The 18,271-nt window shown below is 43.2% G+C and overlaps 1 protein-coding gene across 1 annotated transcript in view; it reads right to left on the bottom strand.

Annotated features, from left to right (window-relative positions):
* LOC144782831 (solute carrier family 22 member 6-A-like) overlaps window positions 1-18,271 on the bottom strand; it is a 433,852-nt gene that overhangs the window by 298,292 nt on the left and 117,289 nt on the right. The window contains exons 4-5 of the mRNA XM_078662104.1: window positions 14,637-14,805; window positions 13,060-13,183 (exon numbers count right to left, since the gene is read on the bottom strand). Coding sequence (XP_078518230.1) covers window positions 13,060-13,183; window positions 14,637-14,805 — 293 coding nt within the window. The remainder of the gene's footprint in view (window positions 1-13,059; window positions 13,184-14,636; window positions 14,806-18,271) is intronic.

Raw genomic sequence — 18,271 nt, 5'->3', positions numbered from 1 at the left:
TGTGCCGTATTTATTTCCAATATATATATATATATCCAACCATAGCAGAAACCCATTATAAGAACTGCCGCTGGAAGTAGATAAATCACGCTGTTAGAATGGCAGCCTGCTGGCAGTTTTCTGGAGGCTGAGTGTTTCAAAAGTTATTATGCCAAACGCGTTTCGAGAGCAACGTGCTCTCTTCATCAGTGGCTGGTAAAAACTGCAGTGAAGCACCTTTGATGAACATCACCTGCCTGTGGGGCGTGGCCAACAGCACGGCCTTCTGGATAATGAAGTCCCAGTGGGTGTGCTTCGTTTGCAGCAAATAAACCAAAAAGATATATATATCGAGCGAAACTCTTCAGCTTCATAGTTCCTTTCACAGGTTACAATGAAGAGCACAGACCACAGCAGATGCAGTTCCTTCGGTTTATTTTATTTACAGGTATAAACTAGATGGGGCAGCCATGACGCGTTTCATCCCTACAGTCACAACAATCTAGCTTCCTCAGACACAAATCCAATGAAGAATATATGCATGTATATATATATATATTACCTACTGGCAGTCGCCAGTAGGTAGTTATAGTTGGGACCAAGTTTCCATAGGAAGAACATTTTTTGTTTTGCTTATAACTTTTGCCGTTGTATGATGAATCTTCATGAAAATATCCAAACTAATTCTTTTTTGATATCAGCTCCTATGTTTAAAGTTTGGGGGTGATTCGTCAAGGGGGGGGCTGAGAAAAATGGGGGGTCCCAAAACATGTTTTCTCCATGCAATTTCTATAGGAAACTTTAGACAAGGCTATAGGTCGAATGGGTGATCGGAATTACCCCAAATGTGGCAAGGAGAAGGGTCTTGGTCTAGAAAGCACACTTTTGTTTATTTGGTGTACATCCGTTCAGTAGTTTTGGAGAAATATAGAAATTTACATATATTTGGGAATTCTGCCATCTGATTGGCTGAGGCTTTATGAGCACAAGCTTGCTGCTTATTGGCTGTGAGCTGTTGCAACTAGGAAGTGTTGGCAGCCATTTTGTGATTCTGTCGAAACGAGTAAGGAGAAAAAAGGGCGAAAAGAGTAGGAAACAGGAGGATAGGAGCACTGTAACCTCTGTGGGGAAGTGTGAAGCAAAGTAGTCAGTCCTACCGGTGTTGCTCAGAGTGACATGGTGCTGAGATGAGATGCTGCTACACTTAGGTATGAAACTGAGAGCCTAAACCGTGAGCTCATAGCTGTAAAGTGATGTGCTCAGGTCTTTGTAGCATATGTGTGCAAGTAGTGTTAGTATGCGTTTATACTATACAGTGAGTGGGAAGCGAACTATTGACCCCTACTGTGCATTTATACTACACAGGAATGGGGAAGCAAAATACTCACGCCTACCGGTGTGAAGACTCGGGAATCAAACAGAGCTGATTGCTGTAAAGTGATGGGCTCTGGGCGGTGTAGCATTCTGGCTGCTGTAGTATAACTGTGTAAGTAGTGTTAGTATGCGCTTATACTATAGAGGGAGTGGGAAGCCAACTACTCACCCTTACTGGTCTGAAGACTCAGGGATTAAACTGTGATCCTAATCTGTGAGCTCATTGTTGTAAAGTGATGTGCTCTGGGCGCTGTAGCATACCTGTGGAAGTAGGGTTAGTTTGTGTTTATATAATACAGGGAGTGGGAAGCGAACTACTCACCCCTACCGGTCTCAAGACTCGTGGATGAAACCATGAGCTCATTGCTATAAAGTCATGTGCTCTGTGCAGTATTCTAATGTAAGTGATAGTAGAATGTTAGTATGTAATGCTACTAGAATGTACGTATGTAATGTTAGAATGTAGGGCTGTCATAAGGGGAATCTTGGGGAGTTTGTACACAGTGCTGGAGAAGACGGTTGACTTGCTGTCCGCTCCTGTTGGTGGCTATTTAAGCTGTCTTGTTTTCCAGCAATAAAACGACTTTTTGGATCCACTGCTGTCTGCCCCTTCACTACATAAATTTGGCGACGAGCGGGAGAAGGTAAAAAGAAGGCAGCACTCACCAATATTTCGAGCTTCCTTGCGTTCTGCTGAAGACTCATTTTCTTCGTGAAGCTGTTTCTACTCATCCCAGGGTGGTCGGCTCATCGAACTATGTCATCCGACCTCTGGTAGGATTTATATTTTTTGATTTTGGGCTTCCTCTGCCTCTTCACTACACTCTGGTCGCTGTACTACCAGTGTGCAAGAAGTGTTAGTATGCGTTTATACTAATTCTGTAGTTATGCAGTAACCTATGAATCATGGCCCAATGGAGCACCACCTTCCAGGCGCAGCTCATACAATGTCCCGGGGTGTGCATCCGTGGGACATTTATGTATGCTATTACACAGCGGGAGCATGGCTTCCACCCTATGATAGCAAACCCTTGTTTGCCTCGTTGAAGCGAGATGAGGAAAACCTCGTATTGCTTCAATGAAGCGGATCCGGATGTTAAAAATGGAAGGAAAAAAATGAAGCGGGTCTCACCCGTTCATTTAAATGAGCCCCCTGGTGGGTAATGTTCCTGGGCCAATACTATTATTATATTGCGGGGTCTCTGCAGCACTCGGGACCTTAATTTCACATGTAAATTAGGCATGGGAGGGCACAGAGATGTTTCGCAGCCTAGGGGATCGCCACGTCCCCGGGTATTGTTTACTAATCGTTCGGGGGGCTTCGAGGCCAACTCAAGTCCGGGGATCGCCAACCTCCTGGGCTTTATTTAAATATGCAGGGTGGGCCTCGCCAGTCCCTGAAGCCTCGGTGGCCCTAGGCAGTGCCTTATTGGTTCTGTAATCACACGGGCAGTACTCATGGTGTTATAAGGTGATACACTCATAGAACCCTTGCGGTTGTAGAATTACGCAGGCTTCATTTTGTAATAGTCTGTTATAAAATTAAAAATGTTTTCCCTCATAACCTCCTATCAACTGCAGATTTTCACAATAAACTACAGACACGTGTTGTCAGAAAAAGAAGACCCATACACTCACTTATTTATTGGTAAAAAAAATAACCTTTATTAAAAGAACACACATAAATGGAAACGCAACTTTATTCGAACAAACAACAGTATAACATGAAATAAGTGGGTGGGACTCCCCTGGAAGCAGCGTACAAAACCTGCAAGACAAAAAAGAAACATAAGTATGTGTGCCCTTTCCAAGAGAAAAAGAAAGGTAGTCAGAATGAAAGGAAGAAAGTGAGAATGGGACAGAGAGCAAGTGGGTGGAAGAGAGAGGGGGAGGAAGAGTCAAAAGAACAGAGGGAGGAGGAGACAGAGCATCGGCCTACTGCACCTTGACCTCACTGTTCACCTCCCGTCACCCGTGTGTCTGGGAAGCTGGGAGCCGCGAGAAAGAGTGCAGTCCAGCAAGTCCTTAAAATGAACCAGAAATATGAATGGGGCCAGAGAATACATTATTATCTAGGGAAACATCACTTGCCTGCACCTGTGCACCCATGCTGTTGCACCCCAGCCACTTCTCTCGAACTGTGCTCAATTGCAGCTCCTGCCAACCGAGGATTTACTGCTCACTTGCCACCACCGGTGTGTCCAACGGCGTGCCGGTGCGAGGACCGACTCCGGGGTGCCTCTCTCAGGGTGGCACAGCAGGTCTCCGGTTGGGGACTGTGTCTTGATACCACAATGAAAGGTGTCAGAATGCCCATGGCATAATCACGGGCTGAGCGCCTGCTCCCCCCATTTTGGCTCAACCAACTCAGAGTCTGAAAAGGGAGAAATAATATAATGCTGGAAACGTCTTGAGGTAAATGAAGGTTTATTTCAAGCTTAATGGAGAACACCAGTTGAGTGCATCCTTCCTTCTTGAAGTACGATCTACCAACTGTTAGTGGTAATTGTGCTTCAAAGAGTAGGTGGAGTGCATGAGAATACACAAGGTTAAATAATATTATGTTATGCCAACGTTCACATACAAAGGAACAGAGTGCATGCTAGAAGCATAGTGCACGTTTATTGCAGTAGCACAAGCCTGTGTGCATGTACACTTAGTAATCAGCTCACTACAGTGCCCAAAAGCCAACGCCACGTGTCTGTAGGGCAGCGCTGCCCGCTGGCTCAGGCCTACAGTACGGTCCAGCAGGTCCCTAAAATGAGACAGAGATGTGACTGAATGAGGTCACAGATCACATCATTACGTACGGCAACATCGCTTGTTTGCACATGAGCACCCAGGCGGATGCACCCCACCCCTCCCGCCACACCACGCCCAATTGCAGCCCCTGTGCACCCAGGCCCCACTGCTCACCTGCTGTCTTTGTTGTGTGTCAAAACACGACGGCCAGCAGAGTTCACAATTCAAATCGAGTTTTGATTGACAGGATGGTGTACACCTCATGGATCCCTTTTTTTTATTGCGCATTGTGATATGCGAGGTGGATGCAGCCATATCACCTGAGGCAGTGTGGAAGAACTGGGACATGTGGCGTCGTTATTATCCTATTTATACGTATGCAACGTGGGCTGGGCTTGCATACGCCAGGCCAGCGTAGGGGTGTGAATAATTATTCCAGGGACCTGGGTGTTGTTCAGTTCCTGCCTGGCCAGGAAGTGTACTTATGTGTGTGTCCCTGTTGCAGTTTTGACGTCACAAAATCTGCAATTTACATTAATGTAGCAGGTGCCGGGAGGGCGGCAACTATCGCTAATGAGATGCTGTCCAAAAACATTGAATGGCCAACATCACATGTCGTTGTCAAGCTAATGGATATGCGCAGACACGCATGTCCCTGGTGTGCGGTATTATTGAAAGTGTTGCTATCGCGAAGCTCACACATGTGAATGTGCTCGGATGGCGAAAGGATTGGCAGTGAGGCTGCGTCATACACAGTGATAATGCTCATTACAGTCAAGCAATGCATGTGAAACGTGAATCTGAAAGTCTCACATATGACACACTACTATACTGGAAAAGCCTGAAAACAGAGCATACTGCAACACAAATCTACACATTACTGTTTACTGTTCGTCACATGTGATCTAGGATGTGCACTCTGCCCGTGGCTGATGATACCCCTTCGAGCCACCAATACCCAGGCCTAAAGGCAGCACAATAATGAGCACACACACACACTAGGGGCATCATGTAACATACATTTGTTTTTTGATGTAACGTTTCAGATGCATGGCCATCACACTTGGAAGGCTACTGTACAGACCATGAAAATTGATCAAGATGATCGTTGCATGTTGTGTGTAGTATAAGATATGTGTACACAGCTAAAAACTTTTCAAAAAAGCTCTCTAAGCAAAATAGGCGTCTCATCAAACTCTGTAGAGAGAATGACTAAAATGGGTGGAGTCCTCTAACTGTTACAATGGGAAATGTTATGAACCAATCAAATGCTTTTTTTTAAGGTCACATAGCAATCGCGCACCGAGCGCGCAAGGAGGCCGCACCCGACGTGCTTTTGAGAAAATATATTTACCATAATATAAGTTTATTATAGTTAGAAATATATGCATTTTTAAAATATTTTAGATTTTCACTTGCTCTCATATACACTTTAAACTTATTTAGATATAGTTTTGAGACATAAAAAAATGAGGGAATGGCGTACCCTGCGTGATACCATACGTCTATGATTTAACACTGGGCCTGGCAGCGGGCCCTCGTCGCATACGCAATGTGCAGCGGGCGCGACCCCATACGTACATGACATAAAGCGTGGCTTGGTACTGCATACCAGTCGCATATCAAAGTAGCAGCTGGCGCGACCTCATACGTATAGGATGTTACGCGGGACGCAGTGCCACAAACACGTTGGATACAAAATGCGCATCATTTACGAGTTTAGCAATATGGTGGATAGGATTCGCGTGCTGATGAAGCTTGGTACACTACCCCCCAGAAAAAATACACATATTTTTTTGAAGATATAAAACATTACATAATTTTTAGAGAAAAAAAGGATAATAGAGTTCCAAAATATTTTTTAAAAAAATAGAAAAATATAGTTTTTATAAATATTAAAATATGAAAATAATATTTAAAAAAAACGTTCGAAATTCACTGAAAAAACCATAGGTTTTACAGACAATATAGTTAGGAATTAGCATTTAAAAAACCTTTGAAATTCACAAAAAAACCATAGGTTTCACGGACGTTATAGTTAGTTGGGCATTTGACTCATATAAAACAGAGAAATGTGCCCGTTATAGTTAGTTGAGCTAACTATAACTCGCGCACCCGCAATGCACTGCTGAGGACCTCACATAATACATCACTCATGACATGGTCAGTAACATCACTGATGATGTCTCAAATGACATCACTGATGACATCACTGATGACATCATCCACGTGATAATATGATGCACATACTGATGCCCTAATGTAAACTTTGATCAAAGCACTCTATAATACAGACTACTATTTTTAAAACCATACACACAACAATGCCAAATACTACATACCACCCACTATTTCTTAGGTCTACACACACATCCAGACACTTACACATGCAGTTACTCATCAATACAGTACTATAATATGCACTTATACACCTATACATACAGTCACACTCATCCATGCAGTTACTCACACACTTAGTCAGTCATGCAAAGAATCAATCACATACCCTTTTACTCATGTATACAGTTAAAAACACCAACTCAGTTGTTTATACACACACCACATCACTTATTTATGCAGATACTAACTAAGTATGGGCAAAAAAATTAGTTTCGCTTGCGGAATTTGCGGATTTTCCGTGATTTCGCGAATCGCGCGAAATCGCTGCAAAATCCGAGAATCTGCGAGCAAGATGAATTTTGCTCAGGAAGCACTTACAGGGTTACAGCAGGTGCCCAAGTTGAAGCTAATTTCTTTTTAACCATTTACAAAATGGTTACAAAGAAATTAACTTCAACTTGGGCACCTGCTGTAACCCTGTAAGTGCTTCCTGAGGCGCCTCGTTGCCTACTTGCAACTATTCTCTGACCCTGCTCTGACCCTCGAAGCAGGGTCAGAGAATAGTTACAATTAGGCAACGAGGCGCCTGTCCCAACAATTAAACCTCAGCAGGAAGCACTTACAGATAAAAAAAAGCAGGTGCCTGAGTTGAAGCTCAAATTCATTAACGCATTATAATCAGCCCAAGAATCTACTGAGCACGGTCGATGCTAGGCAGGTGTGCTTTCTCCCCAGATCTACCGTCTACAATTAGCTGTAATCCGTGATGGGGGTCTAGGCATCCACGAGTTTCTCGAGCGCAATCCCCCTGTACTTCCAGTAATCAGGAGGCTGCTTTCTCCTCATCTGCTGCGCTGATCGGTCTCTGACCTTTATAAACAAGAGGCATGTGAACTCGCACAGAAGCCCGGCCCCACTCGCACTAGGCTATGCAACCTCTTCCCTCCCTTTCCCCCACTGTGATGGACAGCTCACTCGAGGGACCTCGGCGCCTATGGGCGCGGTGGCAAAGTTAAAGACACGCATGGTCACTGAACACCACTCTTCTGGGCATTTACACAGCTGTAGTGCAGGAAAAGCACGATATATTTACCCAACGAGGTAGCACTTACTGCTTTCTCCTCATCTGCTGCTCTTATCGGTCTCTGACCCTTCATAAACAAGAGGTATGTGAACTCGCACAGAAGCCCGGCCCCACACATACTAGGCTATGCAACCTCTTCCCTCCCTTTCCCCCACTGTGATGGACAGCTCACTCGAAGGACCTCGGCGCCTATGGGCGCGGTGGCAAAGTTACAGACACATGTGGTCACTGAACACAACTCTTCTGGGCATTTACACAGCTTTAGTGCAGGAAAAGCATGATACATTTACCCAATGAGGTAGCACTTACTGCTTTCTCCTCATCTGCTGCTCTTATCGGTCTCTGACCCTTCATAAACAAGAGGCATGTGAACTCGCACAGAAACCCGGCCCCACACATACTAGGCTATGCAACCTCTTCCCCCCCTTTCCCCCACTGTGATGGACAGCTCACTCGAGGGACCTCGGCGCCTATGGGCGCTGTGGCAAAGTTACAGACACACGGGGTCAACTCTTCTGGGCATTTACGCAGCTGTATTGTAGGAAAAGCACGATACATTTACCCAACGAGGTAGCACTTACTGATTAGCCAGTAGAAAGTACTCCAGTTAAGTATGGTGCAAATCGGAAAAAAAAACGCGATTTTGCGGGAAAATCCGCGAATTCGCGGATTTGTTTGCAATTTTGTGCGAATTCGCATAATTCTCCCATACTTAATACTAAAAAATACTTACTGTCTTATACAATCACTGATACAAGCAGACACTCATTCATACACCCACTCTTCAAATAACTTACTCTCACGTATAGTCATTTATGTACTCCAACATTCACATATACTGCCTTAAAACATATGTAGTTCCTCACACATATACCACTGAGAAATTCATTCACACACTAACTCACCCATACAGCCCTTCCCAGATGCACTTTTGAATCCATACAACCAGTGAATCACCCACTCAGACATCTATGCACAGAGTCACGCACACCCCCACCCAGCCACACAGACACTCAGGCACCCATACAGATACTCAGACAACAAATCAATAACCCATATAAACACTCATGTAGCTACTCACCAACCCATGCAGCCGCTTACACACCAACTGAGAGACTAATACAGACTTTCACACAGTTTCATCACTAACCCATGCATTCAGTAAGACATGTTCAATCACTCACTTATACAGTCAGTCACGTACCTACTAAATAATCCCTTCAGGCACTTGAAATTATAGATAACTTCTGTTAATATGAGATGCTATGAAAAAATTAAGTTTTTTAATGAAGTTTTTTAATGATTTTTAACTGTTTCTTACTTAACTGTTTCTTATTTAACTGTTTCTTACTTGTTTTTAAATAATTACTTCCCAGCAATTGCTCTATAATGAATTGAATTGATGATTGTGTATATGTGTATGTGTAGTATACTTTTATGATTTTTAATTAATCGAATAAAGTAATTTTGACTCTTGACACTTGTAAATCCACTCATTCTTCAATACACCTTGGCATACATATATATAAAAATATTTAAACTTTACAGAAACACACATTTACCGGATGATGTCATCAGTGATGTCATTTGAGATGTCATCAGTGATGTCACTGACCATGTCATGAGTGATGTAATATGTGACGTCATCAGCAGTGTATTGCGGGTGCGCGAGTTATAGTTAGCACAACTAACTATAATGGGTGAATTTCGCTGGTTTTATATGAGTCAAATCTCCAACTAACTATAACGTCCCTGAAACCTATGGTTTTTTAGTGAATATATATATATATATATATATATATATATATATATATATATATATATATATATATATATATATATATATATGTATATATATATATATATATATATATATTTATATCCTCGTACTTCACCCAGACCTTTCTCATGCCAGTAGAAAAAGGATGAACACGCAGACCCAAAGTTCTTTGTGCCGTATTTATTTCCAAACACCCTGCATCAAAGTCGCCATGACGCGTTTCGGTCACACACACATATACCAACATACATATATAAATATTCAAATATATCTAAACAGATATATGTATAAATATATGTGTATATATATATATATATATATATATATATATATATATATATATATATATATATATACATACATACATATACACGTATTGTGGCCCTTGGCAATGCAGCTAGGCTACTAAATTAATCCATGCACTTTATGTCATGCTAAAGATAGTCACTGTTGGACTTTGCCCTTTTTGCAGGGTCATCCCTGAACTTTTTGCCTTCCTCCTGTATTTTGTCTGAACTGTTTTTGTTGGTTTTATGACTCCTGGGCACTTTACCACTGCTGATCAGTGCTAAAGTGCATATGTTCTCCCTATTGTAAATTGATGTATGGATTATTGACTCATGATTGGTTGGTTTGGTTTACTTGTCAGACCCTAGTACAGTGCACTGAGTGTGCCCAGGGCTTGTAAATCAAATTCTGCTGGTGGGCTTGCAACACTGGTTGTGCCACCCACAGAAGCAGCCTGTAAAAGTGTGTCTCAGGTCTGACATTGCAGAGAGTGTGTGCAGTCTGGTACTGCCATGTTGACTGGGAAAGTGCACCCACTTGCCAGTCCCTAAACCTTCCCTTTTCTGCATATTAGTCACCCCTATGGTAGGCCCAAGGGCACGGTAGGTATAAGGTAGGACATACCCTGGTGTGTGTGGCATGTCCTAATAGTGAATTACAGCCATTTTCGATGTTCACTATTGCAAGGCTACCAGTTCCCCACAGGCCAAATGGGCAGTTAGATTATAACATCTTATAATCCTAACTGACTCAAGGAACCAGGTAGAGATTTGAGTTTAGTATGCCTGAACTCAGAATGACAAAATACATCTTTTAGAGAAGTTGGTTTTAACATTCTGTGTGAAAATACCACTTTTAGAAAGTAGGTATTTTCTTGTCTAACCATCCAAGCCTGCCTCTGCTAGGTTGTGTATTCCTTGTCTGGAGTTTGAATGCCAGGGGCTGGGGGATCCCAGGAGATAGGGTAAGTCAGCACAGGGCTGAATAGAGAGATCTGCATGCAGATGGGAGGGAGGAGTTGCACCTGGGACCTGAATAGGGCTGCGCCTTCCCTCCACAATGCTGGCTGCAACTCCTGTGGTGCCTCCGATGTCCCTGCCCTGCACTGTGAAAGGAAAGAAGGAGTCATGTAAACAGAGTGCTCCAGAACAGACCAGAACTGGTTTGGACTAGGCAAAGGCATCTCTGCCTTCAAAGAACAAAGAGAAACTGTGTATAAATAGGGGGACCCAGACCCCAGAAATTTAGATCACTTTTGGGAAAGAAGAAGACACCTTTGCTGAGGAGAGGAACCAGAGAGACTGAGGAGAGACTATACCTAAGCTGAAGTGTTGCTTGGGGGGATTGGCTTGCAGTGGTTGCCTGACTGCCAAAGAAAGGCGAGAGGAACTTTGTGTGTACTTTCATCAACTTGTGAAGGATCTCCAAGGGCTTGAGAAAGAGCTTGCCTCCTGATGAAGTCTTATGGACAACAGACTTCACCCACCAGCTCCACAAGAGTTCTTTGGAAGTGCCTGCAGTTGTGTTGGGCTTTCTGAGGGACTGTGAGTTGCAAGGAGCTGGAAGTGCGACTCACGAAGGAGAAGCATGTCGCCGAACTGCTGCAGTAGCTTCACAATGCGAAAGCTCCTTGCATTGCCGGAGAAGAGGATCGACATCGCACCAGATGCCGCCGCATCATCGGAGAAGCGTGTTGCAGCCGCTGTCATAGCATCGCTGGAAAAGCGTGTCGCTGCTGCAAGCTGTCGCATGGTTGCCGAAGCGCCTCACCAGAGAAGAGGATTGACGTTGCATCAGACGCCGCCGCATCACCGGGAAGCGTGTGGCAGGGCCTGTCGCAGCTCTGAAGAATTGTTGTGTCACCGCATCATGTCACATCCAAGAGAAGATGCCATCTTTGTTTAATTGCACCGGATCTTCATTGCATCACTTTATGCGAGCCGCATCGCCACGGAAGTGCAGTAAGAAACCAATGCATCACCACCCATCACAGAGAAGAACCAACACATCCCCTATGCATCATTAGAGACCTGACGCATCACTGTTCTTGCATGTAAGGAATCGACGCATCACCTTCCCTGCAACACTTTCGTTGTATAGCATTACGCATCCTAAGGTACATTGACTCAAAGTGTTTCATTTTACATCTTAAGAGAACTAAGCTGATTCTACCATTTTTAAAGTACAGTATTGTGGATTTTTGCCGTTTGTGGTCTTGTGTTAAGTCTATATAAAAATACTTATTTTTAATATACAACTTGTGTGGTGTCCATCTGTAGTGATGTCACTGGGTTACTGTATGTGTTCACAAATGCTTTACACACTGCCTCTGTGATAAGCCTGTCTGCTCGTGCCAAGCTACCAAGGAGGTGAACAGGGATTATTTTAGGAGTGTACCCCCTTACCCTACCTAGACGCAAGGGTCCCTATTTGTCAAAGATACCTACCCCTGCCAACCAGAGACCCCCAAATCTAACAGTCACTAAAAACCTCTGCAAGTTCATTTGTTTTACTTGATGAGTTTATACCTTTGTTTTTCACTAAGGGCCTGATTACGAGTCTGGTGGTCCATGGACCGCCATACTCGCAGTGGCTTTGTTCCGTCTGCCGTATTATGACTCCCTGACGATGGCACGGTGGATGGGCATTGCAATATGCTGAGCTGGACTGGTACAGTCCTGCCGAGCATATTACGAGTTCCTCTCACCACCAGCCTTTTCATGGTTGTGAGCAGCCATGAAAAGGCTGGCGGTGGAGGAACATGGTGATGCATTCAGGGGTGCCCAACATGTGCCTCCCTGTCTGCTTGCACCCCCTGTTCCATTCAGCATGGACTTCACAGGCAATGCAATTAAGAAACATTTTTGTCATTCCTATTGCGGTGCCCTTTTTCGTGGCACCGCCATCGGAAAGGCAAAAGGACTGTCTGCCTGCACGAGTTAAACTCATAATCAAGTGGGCAGTCCTTGCACAGCTTTGGCGGTGCTGTTCCTGCTGATAGCCGTCGCACCACAGCCAAAGTCATAATATGGCACTAAGTACAGATGTGTGTGCACATCGGCTTTTTGTACAGCTGAATTGAAAGTATTGGCCCATGTCAAAATAATTTACCATACAATATTTTGCTTTTTAAGCTCCTTTTACATAACAAACATCATCTTCTGAGTCCCTCTAAGAACTCTGGTCGTTGAGGGTTGCTTAACTCTACAAATTCAGTCTGTTCAGCAAAGGTACCATATTCCTATATTCTATATTGAAGTAGCCTATGATTTTGCTTCATTTCGGTATTTTCTTTCTCAGACTGCTGGAAATGATCAACAGCAAGTTGACCGACTAGTACCAAACAGGTCCCTTAACAAAAATACACATCGGTTAGCTTTGTCATTTCATATTCAAGAAAAGTGTGATCTTTAGTGGTTTAACCTGTTGAAGAAACATCATTGTGTTGCCTTTACGTGTTACGCCTCCATACCTCCAAAGTAATTTTTTCACCTTCCTCTCCTTTTCCATTTATTTTCGCCACCCTCTTCAATGTCCTGAGAGCAACTTCCGGTTTTCCTGCTACGATCTGCCAACGGGCTGACTCCGCAAACCACCTGCAGGAGAACATGTAAACAGCGTCTTATAAAAATATCCAAGCCCAAAACATAACACATTTATGTGTGAAAGTCTGACCATTTGCAAGCCTTAATGTTAAGATGTCTTTCTGAAAGGGAGCTTGCTCCAAAGTTAGAGAGGCTTATACTGCGGCCATGTGAGCTCATCTGACTCATCTACTATTCATTGTGTGATACTGAGAGAACCTCAGAGTTAGATACATGGGCTTTGTGAAAGTGTCATTGGTACTTACTGTGTGACAGTGAGTGTGTCTCAGTTTCAGGTATACTCATTATATGAAAGTGAGTACGGGATGGCAGCAGCTACTCATTTCCTTGGATATCCGACACACAGCCCTTGATTCCCTGATCATAAAGGCATGATGCCAGTGACTGGAACATAAAGTGAACCTGAAAGCTGTTTGCTTTCCTGAAATGTGCACTCTATACCCATCCCCTAGCCCAGAGAAGAAAATAGGAACCTGTAGAGAACCCGAAGGTGCGAGAAGAGGTAAACTCTCTGACCTTGCTGATGGTGTAATAGGGTCTGATGTCACTTTAGCTATCCCTAGAATTTTGGGGCCAGATGTACGACGTAAATTTGCATGCGCAAACAGGTTTGCGACCCGTTTGCGCATCCAATTTTAGTCTGGGCCATGTACTTACACTATTTTGCAACTCATAAATAATTTGCGACTTGCAAAACAGTGTATTGCGACTCGCTATTAGGAAGGAGTGTTCCCTTCCTAATAGCGACCGCAGAGCCATGTATGAATGTTTTGCGACTACAATTGCAGTTGCAAAAGACTCGCAAATTACTGCCCTCTTCAAGAGGGTGGTAATGAAGTTGTAAATGGGAAGGGATCCCCAGGGGACTCCTTCTCCTTTGTGACTGGCTCCCAATATATTTCTTAAGGGCAGGCAGTTGTCCCAGGGACCACTGCCTGCCCTTAAAAAACGAAACTAAAACTTTTTATTGTTTATTTCTTTAAATGCATCCCATTTTCCTTTAAGGAAAACGGGCTGAAGTTAAAAAATAGCTGCTCTATTTAAAAAAAATCCCAGGCATGGTGGTCTTCTGAGCCCAGCAGGCAACCATTCCTGGGAGGGCCTGTAATTCCCAATGGGCTCGCAAACTGCGATAGGGACATTAATATTCATGCGCCTCGCAATTAAACACACTGTTGTACATGCAAAATAGTGCCTCGCAAATTGCAAGTCGCAAAAGACTCACAATTTGCCAGGCGCTATTTTGCACGTTATAGATCTGGCCGTTGGTGAAACAACATTCATGAAAGTGCTAATGCACCAAGATCCACAATATTAACTTTAGGACACTGAGCGTGGGATGAAGTAATATACGGTCTCTGAGGCTATGACATTTCTCCAAAGGCTAGCATGCAGGGGAAAATTGCAGGACATTGTGTATGTAGATACAAACATGGACACCTACCAGGAATAGAGGAAAAATATAAAATATGGCAGTGAGACACCCAGTTGCAGCCAGCGCCAGTCTCTGATTGCATAAGCCATGCCCCCAAGGCTTATCTGGCCAATGGAGTAGAAGTACCCATGGATCGATGACACGGTGGTTCGGAGATGACTGGGGATCCATTCCATAGCTGCAGGAGTCACCCAAAAAAAAACACAAAGAGGAAAATTAGGCGAATTCCTGTGCCTAGACACTCAAGAGGTGGTAATGCAGAAGCTGTAAAGAGTACCAAATGCTGCATCTGTTGGCCAGTGTGAGCAACATTCCTGCTATCAAATCTGTTGCTAATTTGATGTGTCTTTTATCAGAAGTAATACCACAACTTGTACATTATCACTCTGCAGAGATGATTTTCCCAAATGGTAGAAAATGTAATAGTATTGGTATTCATCTAACAACCACCTCCTCAGAATGCAGCTTTCACCCACACCCCTGTACAGTATATCATGACATCACTCCTAGCTTTGGCATCCTGGGAGATCTCAATATATGGTTTGATAAATGTGATCTCTCCCAGAACTTAAGTCTACACATCAACCTCAAACCACTCAATTACCACTAGCTTACTTCTGCTGTGACATAATGAGGGCAGGAGCATAACCCAGGCCCTTTAATGTCCCGTCAGTGCAGGTCTGCCAAACACTCCGGGAGCCCGAAACATCCAGGCGGCCCCATATAGGCGATGTTTGAAGGCTATTGGAGACTCAGGGTCCCCTCATCACATTCCGCAGGATTGGAGGAATTATTTTGCACTATGACACTGGATGAGGATCCTCAATGTCATATTTGCCTCAAAATATTTTATATCAGTCAAATGTGTACATCTTAAAGGAGGAACCTTAGATTAGCAATGGCGCTCTTCCATATCCTTCTATTTCCAGAAGCACCCCCATAGGGGTAATCTCTTTGCTAGTACAAACTTGTAAACTACCCACACCCTACCCAGGAAGAAAAGTAAATTCAACCACCACCTAGAATTTAGAAAAGCAATACAAGTGTGTCATCACCCAAAATATGACCCCACTCTCCCCAAGAATAAACTCCATGTGACATTTCTAGTGACGAGTCTCCAGTGCTTCTGAGCACTGCTGCTTTAAGGTAAACAAATTATACTGCTGCCAGATGCCTTTTCAATATTAGGTTTGATAGTCCTACTGGTTGGGCTTTATAAAAATGGTTGTTTTCGGTTTTCACCACCGTATGTAATTCCTATCATATCTACTCTGTTGACCACAGTGGCACCTGATTATAGCATGCAGGACTTATATATACAGAGCAACCCAAGAATGGGATCAATTTCATGAAAATCTGCAGATTTGTGACATTAAACATAATCTCCTGATGTTTGAAGTGAAACATAATAGATAAAATGAACCAAGTGAAGTTCAAATTCTGAAGTCTATTTGGGGTGTTGGAGGGCATTTAAGGGTGAGATGGTCAGCTGACCAAGCAAATGTAATAGGTTGCAAGGATGACCCATCCATGATCACCTTACAAGCATCTATTCTGGAAGGCCAAATGATATACTATTCCTGTATGATGAACATAACTAAAGATAAACCTAATCTAATGCTTGTCAGAGTGACATGTGGTTTGCTAAGGAATTTCAGAGCAAAAACAAAATGATCTCCAGGTAATTCTGCTTAGTGAGTGTTGGAAATGGCCTCTATGCAGGGTTATTCCAAAGTTTTTTCTTGCTTCTTTCTCCTTTTTTTCCTAACCCATTTCTCGTTGGCTTTAGGACTCTGATCACTTTACCACTGCTAATCAGTGCTAAAGTGCATATGCTCTCTGTGTAAATTGTAATTGCTTATCCATGAATGACATATTTGATTATCTGGCAAGTCCCTAGTAGTGGGCACTGTGTGTGCCCAGGGCCTAAAAAGCAAATGCATCTAGTGGGCCATCAGCACTGATTGTGCCACCCACATGAGTAGCCCTGTAAATGTATCTCAGAAATTGTCTTTCCTTTTACCTGTTTGAGGATAGCATCCTTTTCTATCCCCACTTCCCATTCAACTTTAGATGTTCCGGGAATTTCCATAAAAGATATGAACTCTTCTCCACTCCTGACTTCTTCATCCCCCTCCTTGCAAAGATGTCTCGAAAGGCAATCTGCAACCCAAATTCTGTTTCCAGGCCCATATTCAATAGAGAAATTAAACGCTTTGAGGGCCAACAACCATTTGGCAATATGAGGGGTCGTAGTGCCCCTATCTTTGGTTGAAAAAAATAAAATCAAAGGCTTGTGGTAAGTAAGCACAGTAAAGGATAGGTCTGATTAAAAAATTCTATTGACCAGTGGCCCAAGTACAGGCCAATGCCTCCCTTTCCACTGTAGAGTAATTGCGTTCAACATCTTTCAATGCTCGGAAAGCAAATGCCACAACCACCTTCTTCCTTTCCACAGCCAGCATCAAAGCAGCTCCAATCCCAATACCACTAGCATCCGTAGTTAAAATTGTTTTCCCATGTGTATCAAAATTACCCACTGAGGGAGCATTTATTATTGCTTCCTTGGTTGTCTTGAAATAATTTTGGCACACTAAATCCCACCTGAATGAAGTTCCTTTCTTAAGAAGGCTTCTTAGTGGGGCCGTCAAATCTGCAAACTTCCCTAAAAAGGACTTACGTTTGTCTTTATTAATTGGAGCAGGCGCCTCCCTTACTGCTCTGAATAAATCAATTTTTGGTTTGACCCCTTGTCTAGATATGGTGTGACCTGAATAGTCGACTGCATCAACTCCAATCTGGTACTTGTCTCTAAATACTGTAAAACCTGCATTCTTAAGAGCATTTAACAACTCCCTCAGAGTATTTGTGTGATGAATATGTGAATTTCCGTAGATCAATATGTCAATATGAAAAAATGGACATTTGCATGGTGGTAAGTCCACCCTTTTATGATTTTTTTAAATCAAATAAAGTATTATCTATCGCAATATGAAAAAATGGACATTTGAGATCTTACCAAAAATGTTCTGCTAAAAAACTACAGCAGAAGATGCAGGGCCAAACGGCATACAGCAAAATGTAAATGCGTCAAAAGGTGTTATGAAAGATGTAAGCAACTTTGAGTCAGGATGCAATTCTATTTGATGGTAAGCCACCATTAAGTCAAAAACATTGAAAATGTCTGCTTTACCAATTACAGTAATCATTTCATTTATATGAGGGAGAGGGAACCTGTCTAGCCAAAAATTTGCTTTTAAGTCTCAGAGGCAACACAAAGACTCAGGCCTCTACCTCCCAATTTATAAGATATTACAATTGGGGGCAAGTCGCAGAGATTCCTGCATGAGATGAGGTACCGGTCGGACTTCATCACATGAATAGTACTGTCTTTCAGCTTGAGCTTATGTTGGAATGGTTTCAAGTGACCCAAATTTTCTTTGAATGCTTAAGGAACTTCATCACTGATTGTGGAAACTTGGCAGAGATCTCTGTTAGCATTTGGCTAAAGCCATCCTGTTTCCGGCAGCCATCTGATCTGACCATGTGCTCGCCATGTGCTCCTTACTTCTTCGCTGTTGCTTGCCCTTGTGCTTTGCTCAAAAACTGGCTATACTTAGCCCCTACTACTCTGCACATGCTCA

This window comes from Lissotriton helveticus, chromosome 9, assembly GCF_964261635.1.
Source record: "Lissotriton helveticus chromosome 9, aLisHel1.1, whole genome shotgun sequence".
Classification (NCBI taxonomy): Eukaryota; Metazoa; Chordata; class Amphibia; order Caudata; family Salamandridae; genus Lissotriton; species Lissotriton helveticus.
The sequence above is the reverse complement of the archived record's forward strand: the minus strand, read 5'-3'. Positions and strand labels throughout refer to the sequence as shown.